Raw genomic sequence first — 18,060 nt, 5'->3', positions numbered from 1 at the left:
TTCTCCACAGTATTATTGTATTAAATACGCTTTAATTTTACCTGTAACTGTGTGATCTTACTTTTTAAAAACTAACTCATATTTATAAGTAAGTTCTTACAGCCATTTTCATGGTACAAAGTATGGATTTCTTAGCTAGAAAGATTTAGATATGTTTTTGTTTACTCCTGGTGGTTTTAATGTATTTGTACCCCCTTTTCTTAAGTTTATGGCAAGTATTCTTTTCACCTAGATTTGTATAATCTGACCATTAACTATCCAGTGATTTTCTTCTGGTTATGCATTAATGTACCCACTATGCTTAACTTGTATTGAATTGAGAATTAAGAAAGATATTGATATGTGAAATTTTGATGGACTTAAGTTTTTTTTTTTAATTTGCATTACAGACTAACTGGATCTTCTGGGTTTGTAACAGATGGACCTGGAAATTATAAATATAAAACGAAGTGCACATGGCTCATTGAAGGACAGTAAGTAGTAATGGCTGATTTAATTTTTTTTTTTTCCTGAGCTCAGTGTGGCATTACTTTTTTTTACAAGCACAGTTAACAATCTGTAACATAAAGTACTTAAAAATATTTTTCATTTGATAATTTTTCATCTGACAAGTGAATTTGGTTTCATTTTTCTTAATCTTCATTGTTAATCTGAAAAAAGTTTTGGGTTGGATTTAAAGCTGTGAATGAATTATATACACCAGAAATTTGTATATTGTCAATTATAATAGTTAAAACTCTTGAATATTTGAAATGGTTTGCTTAAAGCAGTAGAAAATTATAATATATCATTTTTTGTAAGTACCTATTTTTATTGTGGTCAGGAAAATAAAAATACCTGTTACTGTTCAGATGGCTTCTGCTCTGGGCCCCTGTACCCTTCAGCTCTTGCCTTTGCCTTCTTCTCTTCATGGCAATTTTTTTCTTTTTTAAAGTAGGCTCCACCCTGGACATGGAGCCCAGTGTGGGGCTTGAACTCATGACCGTGAGATCAGGACCTGAGCCAGAATCAAGAGTTGGTTGCTTATTTGACTGGGCCACCCAGGCAGGAGCCATTCTTTTTTTTTTTTTTTTTTTTAAGATGTTTTATTTATTTGTCAGAGAGAGAGTGAGAGAGAGCAAGCACAAACAGCGGGGAGCAGCAGGCAGAGGGAAAAGCAGGCTCCCTGCTGAGCAAGGATTCCCGATGTGGGACTTGATCCCAGGACCCTGGGATCATGACCTGAGCCAAAGGCAGACGCTCAACCAACTGAGCCACCCAGGAGTCCGACAGGCGCCATTCTTAATGGCAAATCTTTAAAGCAGTGTTTCTCAAACTCTGTGGTCTCAGGACCCCTTTACACTCTTAAATTTTGAGAATTCCAAGTAATTTTTGTTTCTGTGGGTTATCTCTGTGTTTATTATATAATAAATTAACACTAAGGAAACTCTTCATTAACTCATTTAAAGGCATGATAAACCTACTCTCTGTCAGCACATGTGACATATTTTTATGAAAAAGTAAACCCTGTATTTTTAAAAAAATCAGTGAAAAGAATGGTATTGTTTTACATTTTTGTACAATCTCTTGTGTCTGGCTCCATAGAAGATAGCTGGATTATTATATTTTCTTCTGCATTCACTTTGTTACAATATGTTATTGTGGTTGAAGTATGTGAAGAAAATTAGTGTTCACTTGAATATGTAGTAGGAAAAGGAAGGAGATTTTAATAACCCTTTTAAATAATTTTGGATGGTCTTCTTTGATACTACATCAAAGCTTGACAAGTGCTGATTTCTTAAAAGTAAATTGCAGTGTGGAATCTGAAACAATGTTCATGAACTTTTGGAACTTAAGTTAAAATCTGTTGGTTTTCTTGTACTTTGGAACGGCTCTTTAACCCTTGCATGGTTTTGTAACAGGATATATGGGTTATTTGGAAAATCATCGTTCACTGAATTATGCAGATCTTCCAAATTTTGATATATTTCATGATATAACGTGAAAAATCACTTGGTTAACATCACCATTAATCTCATCAGAAAGTTTGAAGCATTGGGAAGTTGCATCTGGGTGGCAGATGCAAATTTTCCATAGCTAATTATTGCTTGAAAGCTTACATTTTATCTTTGGCAACAAGTACTGTCAGTTTTCTTTGAAGTGATAGACTTGCTTTGTTCATTTTTTTTTTTTTTAAAGATTTTATTTATTTATTTGACAGAGAGACAGCGAGAGAGGGAACACAAGCAGGGGGAGTGGGAGAGGGAGAGGCAGGCCTCTTGCTGAGCAGGGAGCCTGATGTGGGGCTCGATCCCAGGAACCTGGGATCCTGACCTGAGCCGAAGGCAGATGCTTAACGACTGAGCCACTCAGGCACCCCCTTTGTTCATTTTTAAGAAAGTATCTACCAAATAGACAAGTCTGCATAACCATAGTTTGTTAGTTGTTCTTTTAAGTAAAAACGATAGATGGCATTCTGGGGAAAAAAGCAACTAGTTCAGCTCACCACCCAAATGATTGCAAGAGTGATTTTCCTTGAGACCACTGTCCTGTGTTAGGTAGCAGAAGTGCTTTGTCCGTACTTCCTGTCTTGTCAGGTGGGATATTCAAAAGATGTGTACTCGTGGGTCAAGATTTAATGAAATTAATAGTTTTTACCACTTAATAAAGATATCCCTACATGAAACCCATTTTTCCTTTTTCTGTGAGCGTGTAGTGGTGAAGAATAACAGTGATTACTGGTCCATTTTGGTGCTTCCGCCTCACTCTGTCCTAAAGTGCCGGCAGTTTGTTTCTCCCACCATCACTCCTGCACCGTTAGTAAATGCCAACGTGCTGATAAAGGCACGTGATATTTTAGGATTATTGTGAACATAGATTTGACCTCATAGACATTTTAGGATTATTGTGAACATAGATTTGACCTCGTAGACTGCCCTAAAAGAGTCCCATGGTCCCTCCCGGCATTGTGAGGCCCATAGCTCGAGAACTGCTGCTTTAAGGAGTTGTTTGCCCCTATGCTTCCTATCAGTTCATTCCTATCTGACGTCCTTCTGCATCATTCCTCTGAAGGTGCTCTTGGTGGTTCCTCCTCAGCCTGAGCAAAACCTTTAACTCCTTCTGCCCCTTATCGCCATATTCAGCCTGTCCGTAAGTTCTGCCCGTTTTCCCTCTAGAATGTCTTCCCACTCCATCTCCCTTCTTTTCATCTTCATCTCTACAATTGTTGTGAGACACCAACCATCCTGTCTTTCCTGGACCACTGTGATAGCCTTGAAATTGGCCTCCCAGCTTTTGCTGTTGCCCCTTGCCCATCTCTCGCTTCTCATCTCATGTGGTGTCCTCTCTTTGCTGTGTTTCAGACACACTGGTTTTCTTTGTGTTGCTTGGACACATTAACCTCTTTCTCACTTGGACTTGAAGACTCTGCTGTTCCCTCTGTCTGAAACATGGTTCCCTATTCATTTCATACGGCTTATTTCTTGTCGTTCTCATCTCTTCCAAAGGTTTCTGGGGTAATTCCCTACCACCTGTTGTACACGTCACATTCCTTTCATATCTTCACGGTAGCCATCATCAGCTGAGTTAACTTGTTTATGAACTTACTTAGTTGTTTGCTTAGAGATGTTAGGTAGACGAGTGTGACGTAGAGGGAAGGCCTAGGCTGGAGACATATAATTAGGCATCACCAGGATATAAACGGTGCTGATATTACCAAGAGGTTTTTGAGTGGAGTGTTTGGGTGGAAGCCAGGTTTGAGAGCGAAGAGGGTGAGTGGGATGTGAGGAAACCGAGAAAGCAAAGTCTTGTGTGGAGGTTCACTCTCTTCAGCAGAGAGAGGTAATAGCTGGAAGGAGAGTTGAGATTTGACGTTTTTATGTTTTGTTGTTTTTTGTAAAATATGTGATACTTAAGGAAATTAAAATGAGGATGTGGAAAGTTCCAGATGGGAGGGAGATGTGAAGTGTTTGAGAGATGGACAGAGGAGTGGGTGGGTATATCTGTTTTGGAAAATGGGGAGTTGAGAGATTTTTGTCTGGGTGCTGAGCTGAAGCAGGGAGGTGGGAGCGAATGGTTTGAAACAGTAATTGGGAGTGAGCAGCAACTGTGCAGAAGGAGAGAGAGAATGAGTAGTAGCACTGCTGGCAGACTTGAAGTGCCAGGTGGAAGTTGGTGAGCTGTGACCGGTCCCGAAAGCAGCCTACCCGGTGGTCTCGAGGACCTCTGGAGGACCCAGTGGTAGGCTTCGTTTTCTTTGCATTTAATCTAAGTCAGAGCAGATAACTGGTGTCCTCTAGACCGGGCCTTTGCCAGGTAGTTCCATGCAAAGGCAGAAGGGTAGGCAAGTATAGAGAACTGGCACTTGTGTTTGTGAAATGACACTGGAATCTGAAGTTGAGTAAGGAAGGAAGTGCAGAAACGGAAGGGCTAATGGGTTGGTTCACAGGCTGTTAAAGAACAGCCACTGTGTGGACTGTAAGGCCCAGACAGGCGTAGACCGTGGCGATTTTGTTTACCACTGTGTGCTTAGTGGTCTCTTGCACATAGTAAGTATGAAATAAATCTTTGACAAATGAAGGAATGTCGTTTATGTACTATTCTTTATTTTTTATTTTTATTTATTTACTTATTTATTTATTTAGAAGATTATTTATTTATTAATTTGACAAAGAGACACAGCGAGAGAGGGAACACAAGCAGGGGGAGTGGGAGAGGGAGAAGGAGGCTTCCTGCTGAGCAGAGAGGCCGATGCGGGGCTCGATCCCAGGACCCTGGGATCATGACCTGAGCCGAAGGCAGACGCTCAACGACTGAGCCACCCAGGCGCCCCGTTCCCTGACTTTAAAAAGAAATCAATTCAACAAATATTTGTTTGTATTCCTCACATGGGGCTAGTGTAGTTGCTGTTTCATGTCAGTGAGGAGGTAACAGAGAATAAACAGTACACAAACAGCCCAAGGACACAGGAAATCAGGGGACTAATGTGCCCTTATTTCTCCTCTCCCTGTAAGTTCTTTAAAAATCGATCTCTATCTTCTTCTCAAATGTTTTATAGTTATGATGATTATTATAAACTGCTCTTTTTGTTCTTTTCAGGCCAAATAGAATAATGAGACTTCGTTTCACTCATTTTGCTACAGAGTGTAGTTGGGACCATTTATATGTTTATGATGGAGACTCAATTTATGCCCCACTAGTTGCTGCCTTTAGGTAAGTTTTATCACATAAGTACTGGTTAATCATTATTAGATTTTTGAATTCAGACTTATCTCCTAGATTGCAAACTTCTGTTGTTACTTACCACCTTTATTTCATGGAGAGGGTACTAGTTCTGGAGTCCTCTGTCACTTGTGCGCTAGGCCTGACTTGGTTTCCTGTAGCCACTGGGTAAGTTTCTGGGCCGAGTACTGGACCCCTCGTTTCAGTTTCCTGATCTATAAAATCGTGGTAGTAGTATCAAGTTTAAATTTAAAAGATGTTTTGTGAGTAGTATATTGGATATTATTTCTGTGAAAAATTTAAATCGTGAACCTTGATCCTTGTGTTCCTCATCGCATAGGCCTCCAGGAGTTATTTGTTGAATCCAGATCTAGTTTGTGTGTGTGTGTGTGCATTAATATGGGTGAGGGAAACTTTTTGGAAGAATACACAGAAAATGAAGAGTAGCCTGGGGAAAATGAGGAAAATACCAATTATGTATTTTTTCTTTAGCAAGTGTATTCTCTATTAGTAGTTAAACGAAACAGCTTAACACTAAATATATGGAGTGTTCTCTATTGTTTTGGCATTTTCGTTTTTATTAACAATAAGTAGCTGTGTTGCTTATTATGTTTTTGAGTACATGGGAATTCAAAACCATCCATTTTTCTTCCTTTTCCTTGATAGAGGATTTATAAAATACATTTTTCTAAAATGTACATCCCCTTAGAGAGCCATAGCTGTCAGTTTTTCATCTGCAGCTGACTTTCTGGATTTCTTTCTCTCAGACATTTTCTTTCCCTGACTTTATTTTTATTTATTTATTTATTTATTTAAAAGATTATTTATTTATTTATTTGACAGACACAGCGAGAGAGGGAACACAAGCAGGAGGAGTGGGAGAGGGAGAAGGAGGCTTCCTGCTGAGCAGGGAGGCCGATGCGGGGCTCGATCCCAGGACCCTGGGATCATGACCTGAGCTGCAGGGAGACGCTTAACAACTGAGCCACCCAGGCGCCCCGTTCCCTGACTTTAAAAAGAAATCAATTCAACAAATATTTGTTTGTATTCCTCACATGGGGCTAGTGTAGTTGCTGTTTCATGTCAGTGAGGAGGTAACAGAGAATAAACAGTACACAAACAGCCCAAGGACACAGGAAATCAGGGGACTAATGTGCCCTTTTATTTCTCCACTTCCTTTGGCTTAGAATTCTCTCCAGCATGTCTTTGAACTGAGAACCAATGTCATTTTCTGGGTTTCAGAGGTTCACTAATGGAGCCAAAGAACAGGGTAGATAGGCCATGCTAAGCAGTAAAATGTCATTGTCCAAGTGTGGGGTGTACATATTTTTATGCCAGAATTTGAAGCATACCTTGGGTTATGGCAAGAGGCACCCCAGACTTCAACACAAGCATGAAAGCTGTCTATATTAAGATGTTATCATGGTAATACTTGCTGGGGGTTCACTTGACACTGAGTTCATGAACCGAGATTCAGGGAGTCCCTATTATGTGCCGGGCACAATGACTCAGCTTGCCAGTGGCCCTTGTGGGAACATCAGCCAAGCAGGTGCATCACCGTGTGGCTCCCCTGGACTGTGTATTTGATGAGCACACACGTGAAGCAACACCAACAACAAAGCAAGCAGGAGGCTATAATTTTTCTAGTCCGTGACTTCTGAGAGAAGCCAAAGTATATGTACAAATAACAGGAAGGTTTTTATGTCTCTCTAAAAAAACTGGCTAACTGATAATATAAATTAACACATTGATTATTTTAAAATTTAAACTTATATTTAGTGTGAAATTTCTAAAATGATAGAAAATCTGTGTCTAAAAATTGAAATTTGCCTGAAATACAAAACCCCTAAAAGCAGTGACGTGCAGAACAACTTGAAAACCACCGTTGAAGCCATAAGGGCGCCGTCACGAGATGGGGGCTGAGGAGTGCTGCTGGATCAGGAGAGCTTTAGAGGGAAGAATCAACCCAGTGGTGATGTGCGGATTGAGGGGGAGGGAGGGCAGAGTGGTGAGAGCCTGCTAACACACAGCCCAGCTAATGAGAAAAGAACCCCATGGGATTTAGAAGTTGGGGACTGTGTATGTCAGTTCTGTCCAAGTCCCCGTGTCAACTCGGACAGGTCATGTAAGTGCTCTAGTCCTCAGCTTCTGCTGCCTCAAGTCCCAGTGTTGTACCATGTTTCCTCTGAGTGTGTTGCAAACTGCGAAGTTCCATTTGATTCTGAACTGGTTGATCGCATTTACCTTTTACATATTGAAGTTCTGAATAAAATTTGTGTATCAGATCAAGTTCCATTAGCAGACAAATCTGAGAACCGCCAGAGCAGGATTCTTCCAGCTCTACCACATTTTGATCTTGTGGTGCATCCAGTTCAACAAATGTGTAAATGTAGCCCCTTTGTGGAGTAGCTCCTCTGCGAGGATCTGTTGGGGATGCAGAGATGGTAGTGGTGATGGAGTGGGGAGAATGGTTTTCCTTTCTGAGAACTTTCTTCATCAGAACATTATTCCTTTTAGAGTTGGTTGTTTTTTCTGGGGTGGGGGTGGGGAGTCATATATTGATAAGGCAATTGTTTAGACTGTGATGAAGAGCTGTTAGAAGAGCTTTGTGGAAGCAGGAGTCCGGCAGTTGTCCAGCACTCAGCTGACCCAGTTGACGCCATGGTCAGACCACGGCACACAGAGAAGCAGTCAAAGGCAGGCACCTCACAGGTTCGTGGACCTTCCTTCACCAGGCAGAAGTACAGACCCTGCCTAGCCCCGTCGCCAGCCTCTGACCCCTGACTTTAAGAACCTGGCTTCCCTTGCACATCTCCCTGCCCTTGAGGGGCATCTAGTCTTGCAGGGAGACAGGTGTGTCAAACCTAGGATCACTAGGAAACTCGGCTGGTGTAGTTGGTGAAGGCAGGGTGTGCCCCAGGTGTGTTCAGAGAGCCCATGTCTGCCTGGCACCGTTCTAATGAATTAAGAAAATATCTTTGAACAGCGATTTTCAAAAATGGTTCTTACCAATGGTTTAAAATAGAAGATTATACAGAACCCCAGGGCAGTTCTTGGTTTGCTCAGGTTGAACGAGTGGCTGCCACCTAAGCTGTGGCTGCCTGTATTTATCTACGTGGGGGCAGGGGATGGGGAGGGGGGTGGGAGGCGGCTCAGGGTGACAGTTGAATGGCACGCCTGCAGCATCGCTTTCTCACCCACGCACTTTCCATTGCCTTGCGTGCTGGGGTGAGGCTGTGTTTGTATTCATTTACTGTAGAAGTTTATTTTTGTCATAAACCGGTTGTTTTATTTTCACTGGGAGAAAGTGGCACATTCCAAAGCTGTCACAATGTCAAGTTTTCAAAGTGAAAAGAAGCCAATGCCCGAGTCTCTCTGACAGTGGGGAAGCTGACCCCCTTTCTCCAGCATCATGGTCATCTGGTGCAGACGGCTCTCCCACCCCTGCTGTGACTCTGTCCTTCCTCCCTCCGCCCGTTCTTGCACCCTTAAATGTCCCTACCATATAAATAATAAATATGAGCCATCGCTTACTGAGCACCTACTAGTGTGAGGCAGTGTTTCAGCACTTCATGTGCTGTAATAGTTTGCTTCTCATTATATTGCTACGGGGTAGGTAGGATTTCTGCCCGTGTGCATTGGAGGACACTGAGGTTCCCAGATGTCCATGACGTGCCCAGGCATGTGGAGTGATGATCAGCGTTCCCATCTCTGGTCCTGGAGGTCATGCTAGAAGAGTGCGGGTCTTCCACATGTGACTGAAGCCCCCAGTCATTCCTGGGCAGGTGTTTCTTATGAGAAGATTACTTGCAACGTGCCTGTTTTGAGGTGGCCCTCTTACAGGTACTTCCCTGTTCAGCATTTCAAGGGGTTCTGGCACATAAAATTGATGAAAGCATGATGATGATGGTTGAAAACTTCATATAGGTCTCTAATCAAAGGTCACCTTTCCCAAGAGGCCTTCCCTAGCTGTCCCTTTCTAAAGTAGTACCTTTTGTTCTTTTGCTGTTTTTTTCTTTCCATAGCACTTATCTCTGCCTGGTGCTACACATACACACCTGCGTGTTGGGGCAGGGGGTATATCTAGGTATATCTAGTCGTTTCTCTAACGTGAATTCCGTGGAGGCAGGGTGTTCTTCACTGCTGTGTTCCTGATACCTAGATCAGTGCCTCACCTGCAGCATTGGTAAATATTGGTTAGTTGACTACATGATGCAAAATGCTTCACTGTTTTGTAAATCCCGGAGCACCTTTGGAGTTCTCGAGTTCCTAGAATTCTGTCTTTATATTTAAAAGTCTTATTGAATGAAAATCCCAGCCCCTCCTTCTTATTTCTCACTTCTGTATTCTTCAATTTCATTATTTTTATATGCACTTACCTAAATATGTGTAAATGTACACATACACTAGGCCCATTGTTTTGCAGCTTGTTTTTTCCCCTACTTATCAGAATGCCTTGATGAGCTCCTTGTTGGGTTCTGCAGACTTACAGATATGGAATGATTCATTCATCTGACTCCCTGCAGATGAGCATTTAGGTGGTCGTCTTCTTCCCCTTCCTCCTCCTCCTCCTCTTTTTTTTTTTTTTTAAAGATTTTATTTATTTATTTGACAGAGACACAGCGAGAGAGGGAACACAAGCAGGGGGGAGTGGGAGAGGGAGAAGTAGGCTTCCTATGTGGGGCTCGATCCCAGGACCCTGGGACCATGACCTGAACTGAAGGCAGATGCTTTAACAACTGAGCCACCCAGGCGCCCCTCCTCCTCCTTTTTTAATTAAGTAATCACTATGCTCAACGTGGGGCTTGAACTCATGACCCCTAGATCAAGAGTCACATGGCCTGCCAACTGAGCCTGCCCCTAGGTGGTTTTCAACCTGTGCCATTTTGAATAGTGCTGCAGTGAGGATTGTTGTATATTTGTCTTTTATACATGAGCAAGTGTTAGTTCTACAAAGAACTTAGAATTGCTAGGTCACAGTGAATGACCACTGAAGATTGTCATAGGCCCTGAGTGGGGAGCTTACGAGATGTGTGCTGTAGGAAAGCAAGGAGGCCAGTGTGGCTGGGGTTGAGTGAGTGAAGCGAAGAGAGTAATAGATGAGATGTTTGTTCATTGGGTGGGGTTGTGTGTGTGGAGCAGATTGCATAGGGCCTGGTAAATTCAGGTTTTCATTGAACATGGTGGTGGTGGTGATAGTGAATTGATAATTGGGCAAAAGATGTGCACATATGAAGAAATGCAGAAGGTAAGTAAACAGGAAAAATGATTAACCTCAGGAGTGTAAAAGAAACTCAAAACCACAATATAAAAGAATTACTTATTTATAGCAGCAATATCCACAATAGCCAAACTATGGAAAGAGCCAAGATGTCCATCAACAGATGAATGGATAAAGAAGATGTGGTGTAGATATATACAATGGAATATTATGCAGCCATCAAAAAAAACCCCCGAAATCTTGCCATTTGCAATGACATGGATGGAACTAGAGGGTATTATACTAAGCGAAATAAGTCAATCAGAGAAAGACAAGTATCATATGATCTCACTGATATGAGGAATTCTTAATCTCAGGAAACAAACTTAGGGTTGCTGGAGTGGTGGGGGGTGGGAGGGATGGGGTGGCTGGGTGATAGACATTGGGGAGGGTATGTGCTATGGTGAGCACTGTGAATTGTGTAAGACTGATGAATCACAGACCTGTACCTCTGAAACAAGATAGTACGAAGGGAAAAATGAAGGGGGGGATATCGGAGGGGGAGACGAACCATGAGAGACTATGGAATCTGAGAAACAAACTGAGGGTTTTAGAGGGGAAGAGGGTGGGGGGATAGGTTAGCACGGTGATGGGTATTAAGGAGGGCATGTATTGCATGGAGCACTGGGTGTTATACACAAACAATGAATCATGGAACACAACATCAAAAACTAATGATGTATGGTGACTAATATAATAAAATTAAAATTAAAAAAAAAAGAATTACTTTTCATTTACTAAATTACCAAAGCTAAAATAGGACTGGTAGTCAATACTTCCTATTGTCAAGTGAGGTAGGTTGGACCTTTCCATTCTCATATTTTTTTTTTAAGGATTTTATTTATTTATTTGACAGAGCGAAAGAGCACAAGCAGGGGGAGCAGAGGGAGAGGAAGAAGCAGGCCCCCTTCCAAGCAGGGAGCCTGATGCAGGACTCGATCCCAGGACCCTGGGATCATGACCTGAGCCAAAGGCAGATGCTTAACCATCTAAGCCACCCAGGCGCTGTCCATTCTCATATTGATGAGATTTTAAGTTAGCATATATATTGCTTCTGGAAAGCAAGTTGGTTTTATGGATCAAGAGCCTTAAAGCCATCATTTAGACCCTTTGACTTGATAATTTTTAATGCTCTCTAGACACCTAGCAAATATATTGTGTGTTGGACTCTGAATGAGAGGGGAAATGCTTATGGTGTATTTCTTGTAAAATAGAATATAAGATGTTATATGGTATCAATTAGGCAAAGAAAGTACATCAGAATGATAAGTGTTAGGATTGTGGGTGTTTATCAAGTTTATTTATTTATATTTTTACTTTTCATGCTTTTCAGTAGTTTATATTTGGCATTCATCAACTCATAAGGTTTGTTACTTTCTGTGATTTTGAAGGTTTACTCAGTTTTTCGAAGAAGCAACATAAATAGTTTTATATACAAAAAAAAAAGAAGAAGAAGAAGAATAGGGCCTTTGAGTGCAAATCTCATTAGAAATATTACCCAGGATGAAGGAGAGCCTAGCGAAAGATTCAGATCTGTTCCTCAGAGGATTCAGAATTGGATCCAGAACTAATTGGGTGGCGCGATGCATTTATCACAAGAATTTGCCCCTCTTCCTGAAAGTGTTTTTTCAAATTCTAAGGATGAACTCCAGTTTTGAATTTGTGTGCTGCCATGTGCCGTGCCTGGTGACCATGCTTCCCTTTGTAAGAAATGTGTTTTCGTTTCAGCGGTCTCATCGTTCCCGAGAGAGATGGCAACGAGACTGTCCCTGAGGTCGTTGCCACATCAGGTTATGCCCTGCTGCATTTTTTTAGTGATGCTGCTTATAATTTGACTGGATTTAATATCACTTACAAGTAAGATATTCAAGTCTAATCTTTGTGACTTTATTCCAAGACTGTATTTGTTTTAACAGTAAGAATGACTACCATATACTGACGGCTGCCCGTGTGCCAGGCATTGCAGTAAGCAGTATGCATGGGTTTTCTCATTTCAAGTTCTTTTAAAAACTTCGTGAGGTACGGGCACTGTGTTTTCACTTGTTCTATAATTGAGGAAACTGGTGGGAAGTGGTAAAATACATTGTCATAGGGCTGGGACCACAATTTCAACCCAGGTCTTAACTGCTTTTGAGCTTCTCCCGGAAAAGGGGCATTTTTCTGCTAATGGATGAAGACATTGGGGTTTCTTGCTAAGTGCAGTTTAACAGATCCTAGTAGTTTTCATGTACTCAGTGGTTGGCCCATTGATGAGGACTTAGTTGAGGTTACAACGGAAATGTAGACAAACAGACCCAGACAGCTTTGGGAATTTGTCGTGACAGGAGAGAGGCTAACTTTTGTCTTTGCTTTTTTTCCTCTTAAGAAATGTTTGTTTTCATAAGTAGTTAAATCCATAAAGCGCCCTAAGCAAGAGGTCTCTGATAAAGAGCTTCTGTGGCCCACAGAGCCTAAGATACTATTTGGTTTTTTTACAGAATAAGTTTGCCAACTCCTGGCAGAAGCAGTAAGCTCCCTCTATAACCTTTATGCTGGATTCCTTTTCTGCCAGTTTTCTCAGGGTCTCCGGATTCTTTCAGGCCTATCTAGAGCCATCTCTGTCTTGCTTGGTTTGCTGATTTAGCTTTTCAGGTGCCCTTGGTTTGTGACTTGGCAGCCTGGGCAGCGTATCACAGTACTAGCAAGGTGATTTTTAGTGAGCCAGGCAGGCATAAAGGCTGGTTGAGGGGAAAGACTGATGAGTCTGGTTGGGTACATGTGAGATGTCTAAGCAGGACATACTGGTATTCAGATCCAGGGCCCAGAAGAGCTGTCAGGGCTAGGGATATCCTCTGGGAATCATTGGTACATGGACAGTGACTAGCTTATGGGGCGTGTGCACAGTGAGGACAGGGGCCATAGAGGCAGCTGAAGGGCAGAGGAATGCCAGGGGGCTGAGTTGTCATAGAAGCTTGGAAAAGAAAGTCTTAAGGAGGGAACTGACAGCTATGAGGTTGAGTAAGCAGAGCGTGCCCTAGGTGACCCTAGCTGGGGAGGGTGGAGGCAGGGGCCTACAAGGGGCATAGTTCAGAATGGAAGGTTAGAAAGTCACAGCATCGAGAGTGGGACACTCTGGGAAGAAGTTCAGCTCTGAAGGGGAAGGGAGAGGTTTAGGCCGGTACTTTTCAAACTTCACATGCACAGGGATCTCCTGGAGGGGCTTGTTAAGACACGGATCCCTGGCCCTTCTCCAGAGACCATAGTTTGACAGAGCTGGGGCCTGAGAATCCAAATTTCTGATAAGCTCCTAGATGATGCTGCTGCCGCCTGTCCATGATCCATACTCTGAGGAGCATTGCCCTAGCCATTCATCTAGGCCCCATTCTGGGCTCCCTACAGATTCTTTTTTTTTTTTTTTTTTTTTAAGATTTTATTTATTCATTTGAGATGGAGACAGAGAGCACAAGCAGGGGGACAGGCAGAAGGAGAGGGAGAAGCAGGCTCCCCGCTGAGCTGAGAGCTGGACGCTCGATCCCAGGACCTGGAGATCATGACCTGAGCCGAAGGCAGACGCTCAACCATCTGAGCCACCCAGGCGCCCCTCCCTATAGGTTCTTAGGCACAGTTTTCCCTCTTGCAAGGCCCCTCATCGTAGCAGCCTTGGGGGAGAAGAGAAACTCCAGGAATGGAGCACCCCTAGAGAGAGGGCAATTCATGTACCCCTTGACACTGGAAGCCCTTTGCCCCATCCCTGGGAAGCTCTGCTAGCTCTATGGCCATTATCTTCCCAAGAAATGCATGTTATTCTTTTTTTTTTTTTTTTTTTAATTTATTTTTAAAGATTTTATTTGTTTATTTGACAGAGAGAGACACAGCGAGAGAGGGAACACAAGCAGGGGGAGTGGGAGAAGCAGGCTTCCCGCAGAGCAGGGAGCCCGATGCGGGGCTCAATCCCAGGACCCTGGGATCATGACCTGAGCTGAAGGCAGACGCTTAACGACTGAGCCACCCAGGCACCCTGAAATTCATGTTATTCTTACCCTGATTGGTGTAGGGGAGGCCTTGATCTCTTCTGGAGACCAGAATTAGTATTTATTTGTTAAGTGGAGGAATATTGAGGTTATCCTAAATTTTACTAGCTTCTTGGTTACAAGATCTCTGTTCTTTAAAAAGGAGCCCTAAACCATTTTGGGGCTTTTAGACCCTTTGAAAAGCCAAATAAAACGATGTTCTTTATACCCAGAAGAATGTCCAGAAAGACGTACGTAAAACATTGTTATCATTTTCCAGGTGTCCTCAGGTTGCACTGAATCCTAGCTTTGGGCCGACCTCAGCTGGGGGACCCTTGAGAGTAGTACCCACAGCTACTTCAGTGTTGCGAAATTTTCTTTTCAAAGAAGAAAAAAATAGTTATATTTTATTTTCACACAAATTGGCTCTTCATCTTACTTCCCAGTCACATTTTAATATAAGACTAATTTTCTCATTACTCCAATTTAGACATACAAGCAGATGTTTTGATGTATTACCTGCCACTTTCATTTTTCAGAGATTCAAAAATGATTTTTGTGTTTTGAGATTTTATGTAACTTTAAAGAGTGCTCATAATTAATTTTTGGCACATGAAATAAACGTATGCCTGAGGGCACTGGAGTGGAGAAGTTGAGGGGCAGGGGAAGTTGCGATATTTGCCCTCCTTCAGCTTAGAAGGTGCTAAGGGTTACTGCCTCCTCTTCCTTTTTCAGTAACATTAAGTTTTGTTTGTTTGCCATTCTCTCGTATATGGTTAATAAGTGTGTCAGTAGGAAATTATAATTTGACATATTTTTGGTGTGAGGCATAAGGGTGAGCACATCATGGCAATGCTTTACTACAGTTTTATTCTAGGCCTTTTATAAAAACAAAGTGTGGTTATTGTAGCCATTTTACCGTAACAAGTCCAATCTGCGATTTAAACTTTAGTTTTTATAAACTGTTGTCTTGCAAAGGCCTTTTTCTTAATAAAGATGAAATTGAAGCCTCTCTTCTGTGTTTGTATTATTATAGAGACAGTAGACACCACTTTTTAGAGGCCTATAAGAATGTCATTCAGCTTTTTTAGCCAAATACTTTGTGTACTTATTCTGCTTACTGGGGCTTGAAAAGTAGGTATACACATTTCTTACATTCTAATTACATAGATTATAAAAATACTGTATATAAATATTTATAGTGTCATAAACTGATATTTGGGTGTAGGTGTGAACATTAATTAGCTTGTTTTTAATAACTGATTCCTGATTTTTTGACATGCTTTGCTACAAAATTTCTTTTTAGTTTTCTTCATAGGCCTTAGAAGAAACCATCTACACTCTTAAAAGTATCCTGATAGTTCGGTTATTGTTCCGCCCTTTAAAAATCTGAATTATGTCTTCTCAGAGTGCTGTCAGTATCTTAAGTCATGTTATAATGCGACACATTATAGTTAAACTGTTGAGTTAAACTGGTCCTCCCTTTTCTTCCATCTGACATGAGTAGATAAACTTACTGAGGAATTTTAAATACACCAATCTGGGCAATAATCTTTAATTCTCTGAACTTTCAGAGACTGTCCAGAGGTATACACACCATGAGGATGGGTAATATATATATTTTTTTTAAGTTTTTTTTTTTTTTAATTCATTCAAGATACAGAGATACAGAGAGAGAGAGAGAATATGAGCAGGGGGAGAAGTAGAGGGAAGGGGAGAAGCAGGCCCCCCGCTGGGCAGGGAGCCCGATGCGGGGCTCGATCCCAGGACCCTGGGATCATGACCTGAGCCGAAGGCAGACGCTTAACCATCTGAGCCACCCAGGTGCCCCAGGATGGGTGATATATTGTTAGCACTTTGTATTATCCTCTTCCTCCAAACTTGCAAGCTTGCATTTGACAAATTTCTTTTTTTCTTTTTTCTTTTAATTTTTATTTATTTGAGAGAGAGAGAGAGAGCAAGTGAGCATGAGCAGGGGGAGGGGCAGAGGGAGAGGGAGAAGCAGACTCCCCACTGAACAGGGAGCCCAACATGGGGTGAAATCCCAGGACCCTGAGATCACAACCTGAGCCGAATGCAGATGCTTAACCGACTGAGCCACCCAGATGCTCCTCATCTGACAGTTTTCTAATGCTCATCACTGGTGGGGCCACCAAGAACAGCATAGTCATCCCACCCTTGAGAAGCTAAGCCTGGACATTTTGAAAGAACTTCTCCCTTTAAGTTTTTTAACTTGTCTTCCCTTATGAGAATCCAGCAGGGTTGGATTTGATTTCATTACCTGCCTATGCAGTGTTGAGTGATCCCATTTAGGCCAACTGGTAAGTACTGCCATTATGCTTGTGAATGAACTGGAAAGCCAGTGAGAGTCTTAAACCTTGTGTAGGTGAAAGTTCTGCTAAATTAATTGAAGTGTTGCTTTGTGTTGATTTCATTCTCTGCCACTGTTTTTATAGTTTTGACATGTGTCCGAACAACTGCTCAGGCCGAGGAGAATGTAAGAGCAGTAATAGCAGCAACACTGTCCAGTGTGAGTGTCCGGAAAACTGGAAAGGGGAAGCATGCGACATTCCTCACTGTGTCCATTACTGTGGTTTTCCTGATCGAGGCGTTTGCAATTCGAGTGATGTCAGAGGATGCTCCTGCTTCCCCGAGTGGCAGGGTAGGAGCTTCTTTTATCTTTGTTTTTCTTCAATTTACAGCATCTTCCTAGTTGAGTAAATTGTACATTGACTTCATTCCTTGCATATGTACCACTTATGTTAATCAGATATCAGGTAGCATTGAAGTTTTTGCGTCTCCTTGTTCAGATTCTTAAAAATCTTTCCATTTCATAGATGTGTGGTTGTGGTCTCTTTAGAATTGTGGAGGGGTTTGATATTCTTTGCAATTCATTCATGAAAATTGGAGGACTTGGTCTCAGCCTCAACAAAACATAGCAGAGAACCAAGCCTAGGAGGTGGGACGAGAACTAACAATGATAGTATCTCTCAGAAACTTTCAATAAATTCGGAAAAAATTGGGGTCGATTATGCAATAGAATCCTAAAACAGCGAGTGGAATTATCTGCAGATAGAGAGGTTATCAGAGAAACTTTAGCAAATTCTTTAAGGGTTGTGTGATAATACCTGTTACTGATTTAGTAATTTTCTTTATACATTTACCCTTTTCTTCAGAGTACTTTTATTTTGAAAGGAAATGTGCTTGTTTAAATGCTTTCATTTGTGTGCTTTGGCTGACGTCAACGAGTTAAGTAATTGAAGTGTTTGAGGACCTACCTCTGGGCACAGGTTGCAGTGGAGCCACACCCCCCAAGAATGGAGTTTCTTCATTTTCCAGGAATGGGATGGGTTGTATTATTACTCCTGGGGCTAGTCCTTACATTTTAACCCTAAAGTTTTTCATTTGAATTAATAATTTCTTTGTCTACTCTTTCCTCTGAGAGCTGCTTAAGCAAGTATTTCATTACTAAAAAATCCTAACCTGGATATGGTCACGTCATCATGAGAAAGTATGTGATTTTGAATTTTACTGGAGATGACTCTTGGTCACCAGCTTTGAGTGAATTGAAAGCATGAATTAAAGGGTTTTGTCTGATATTTAGATGCTAAA

At 41.8% G+C, this 18,060-nt stretch overlaps 1 protein-coding gene across 5 annotated transcripts in view; it reads left to right on the top strand.

Moving 5' to 3' along the window:
• The window catches only part of ATRN (attractin), a 156,688-nt gene that overhangs the window by 36,350 nt on the left and 102,278 nt on the right, over positions 1 to 18,060 (top strand). For all 5 annotated transcript variants that reach the window (XM_078057008.1, XM_036093386.2, XM_036093391.2 and 2 more), the window contains exons 2-5: positions 390 to 473; positions 5,077 to 5,190; positions 12,188 to 12,316; positions 16,905 to 17,110. In XM_078057008.1, coding sequence (XP_077913134.1) covers positions 390 to 473; positions 5,077 to 5,190; positions 12,188 to 12,316; positions 16,905 to 17,110 — 533 coding nt within the window. The remainder of the gene's footprint in view (positions 1 to 389; positions 474 to 5,076; positions 5,191 to 12,187; positions 12,317 to 16,904; positions 17,111 to 18,060) is intronic.

Source organism: Halichoerus grypus, chromosome 10 (assembly GCF_964656455.1).
Source record: "Halichoerus grypus chromosome 10, mHalGry1.hap1.1, whole genome shotgun sequence".
In the NCBI taxonomy this organism is placed as follows: Eukaryota; Metazoa; Chordata; class Mammalia; order Carnivora; family Phocidae; genus Halichoerus; species Halichoerus grypus.
This window is presented reverse-complemented; position numbering and strand designations above follow the sequence as displayed.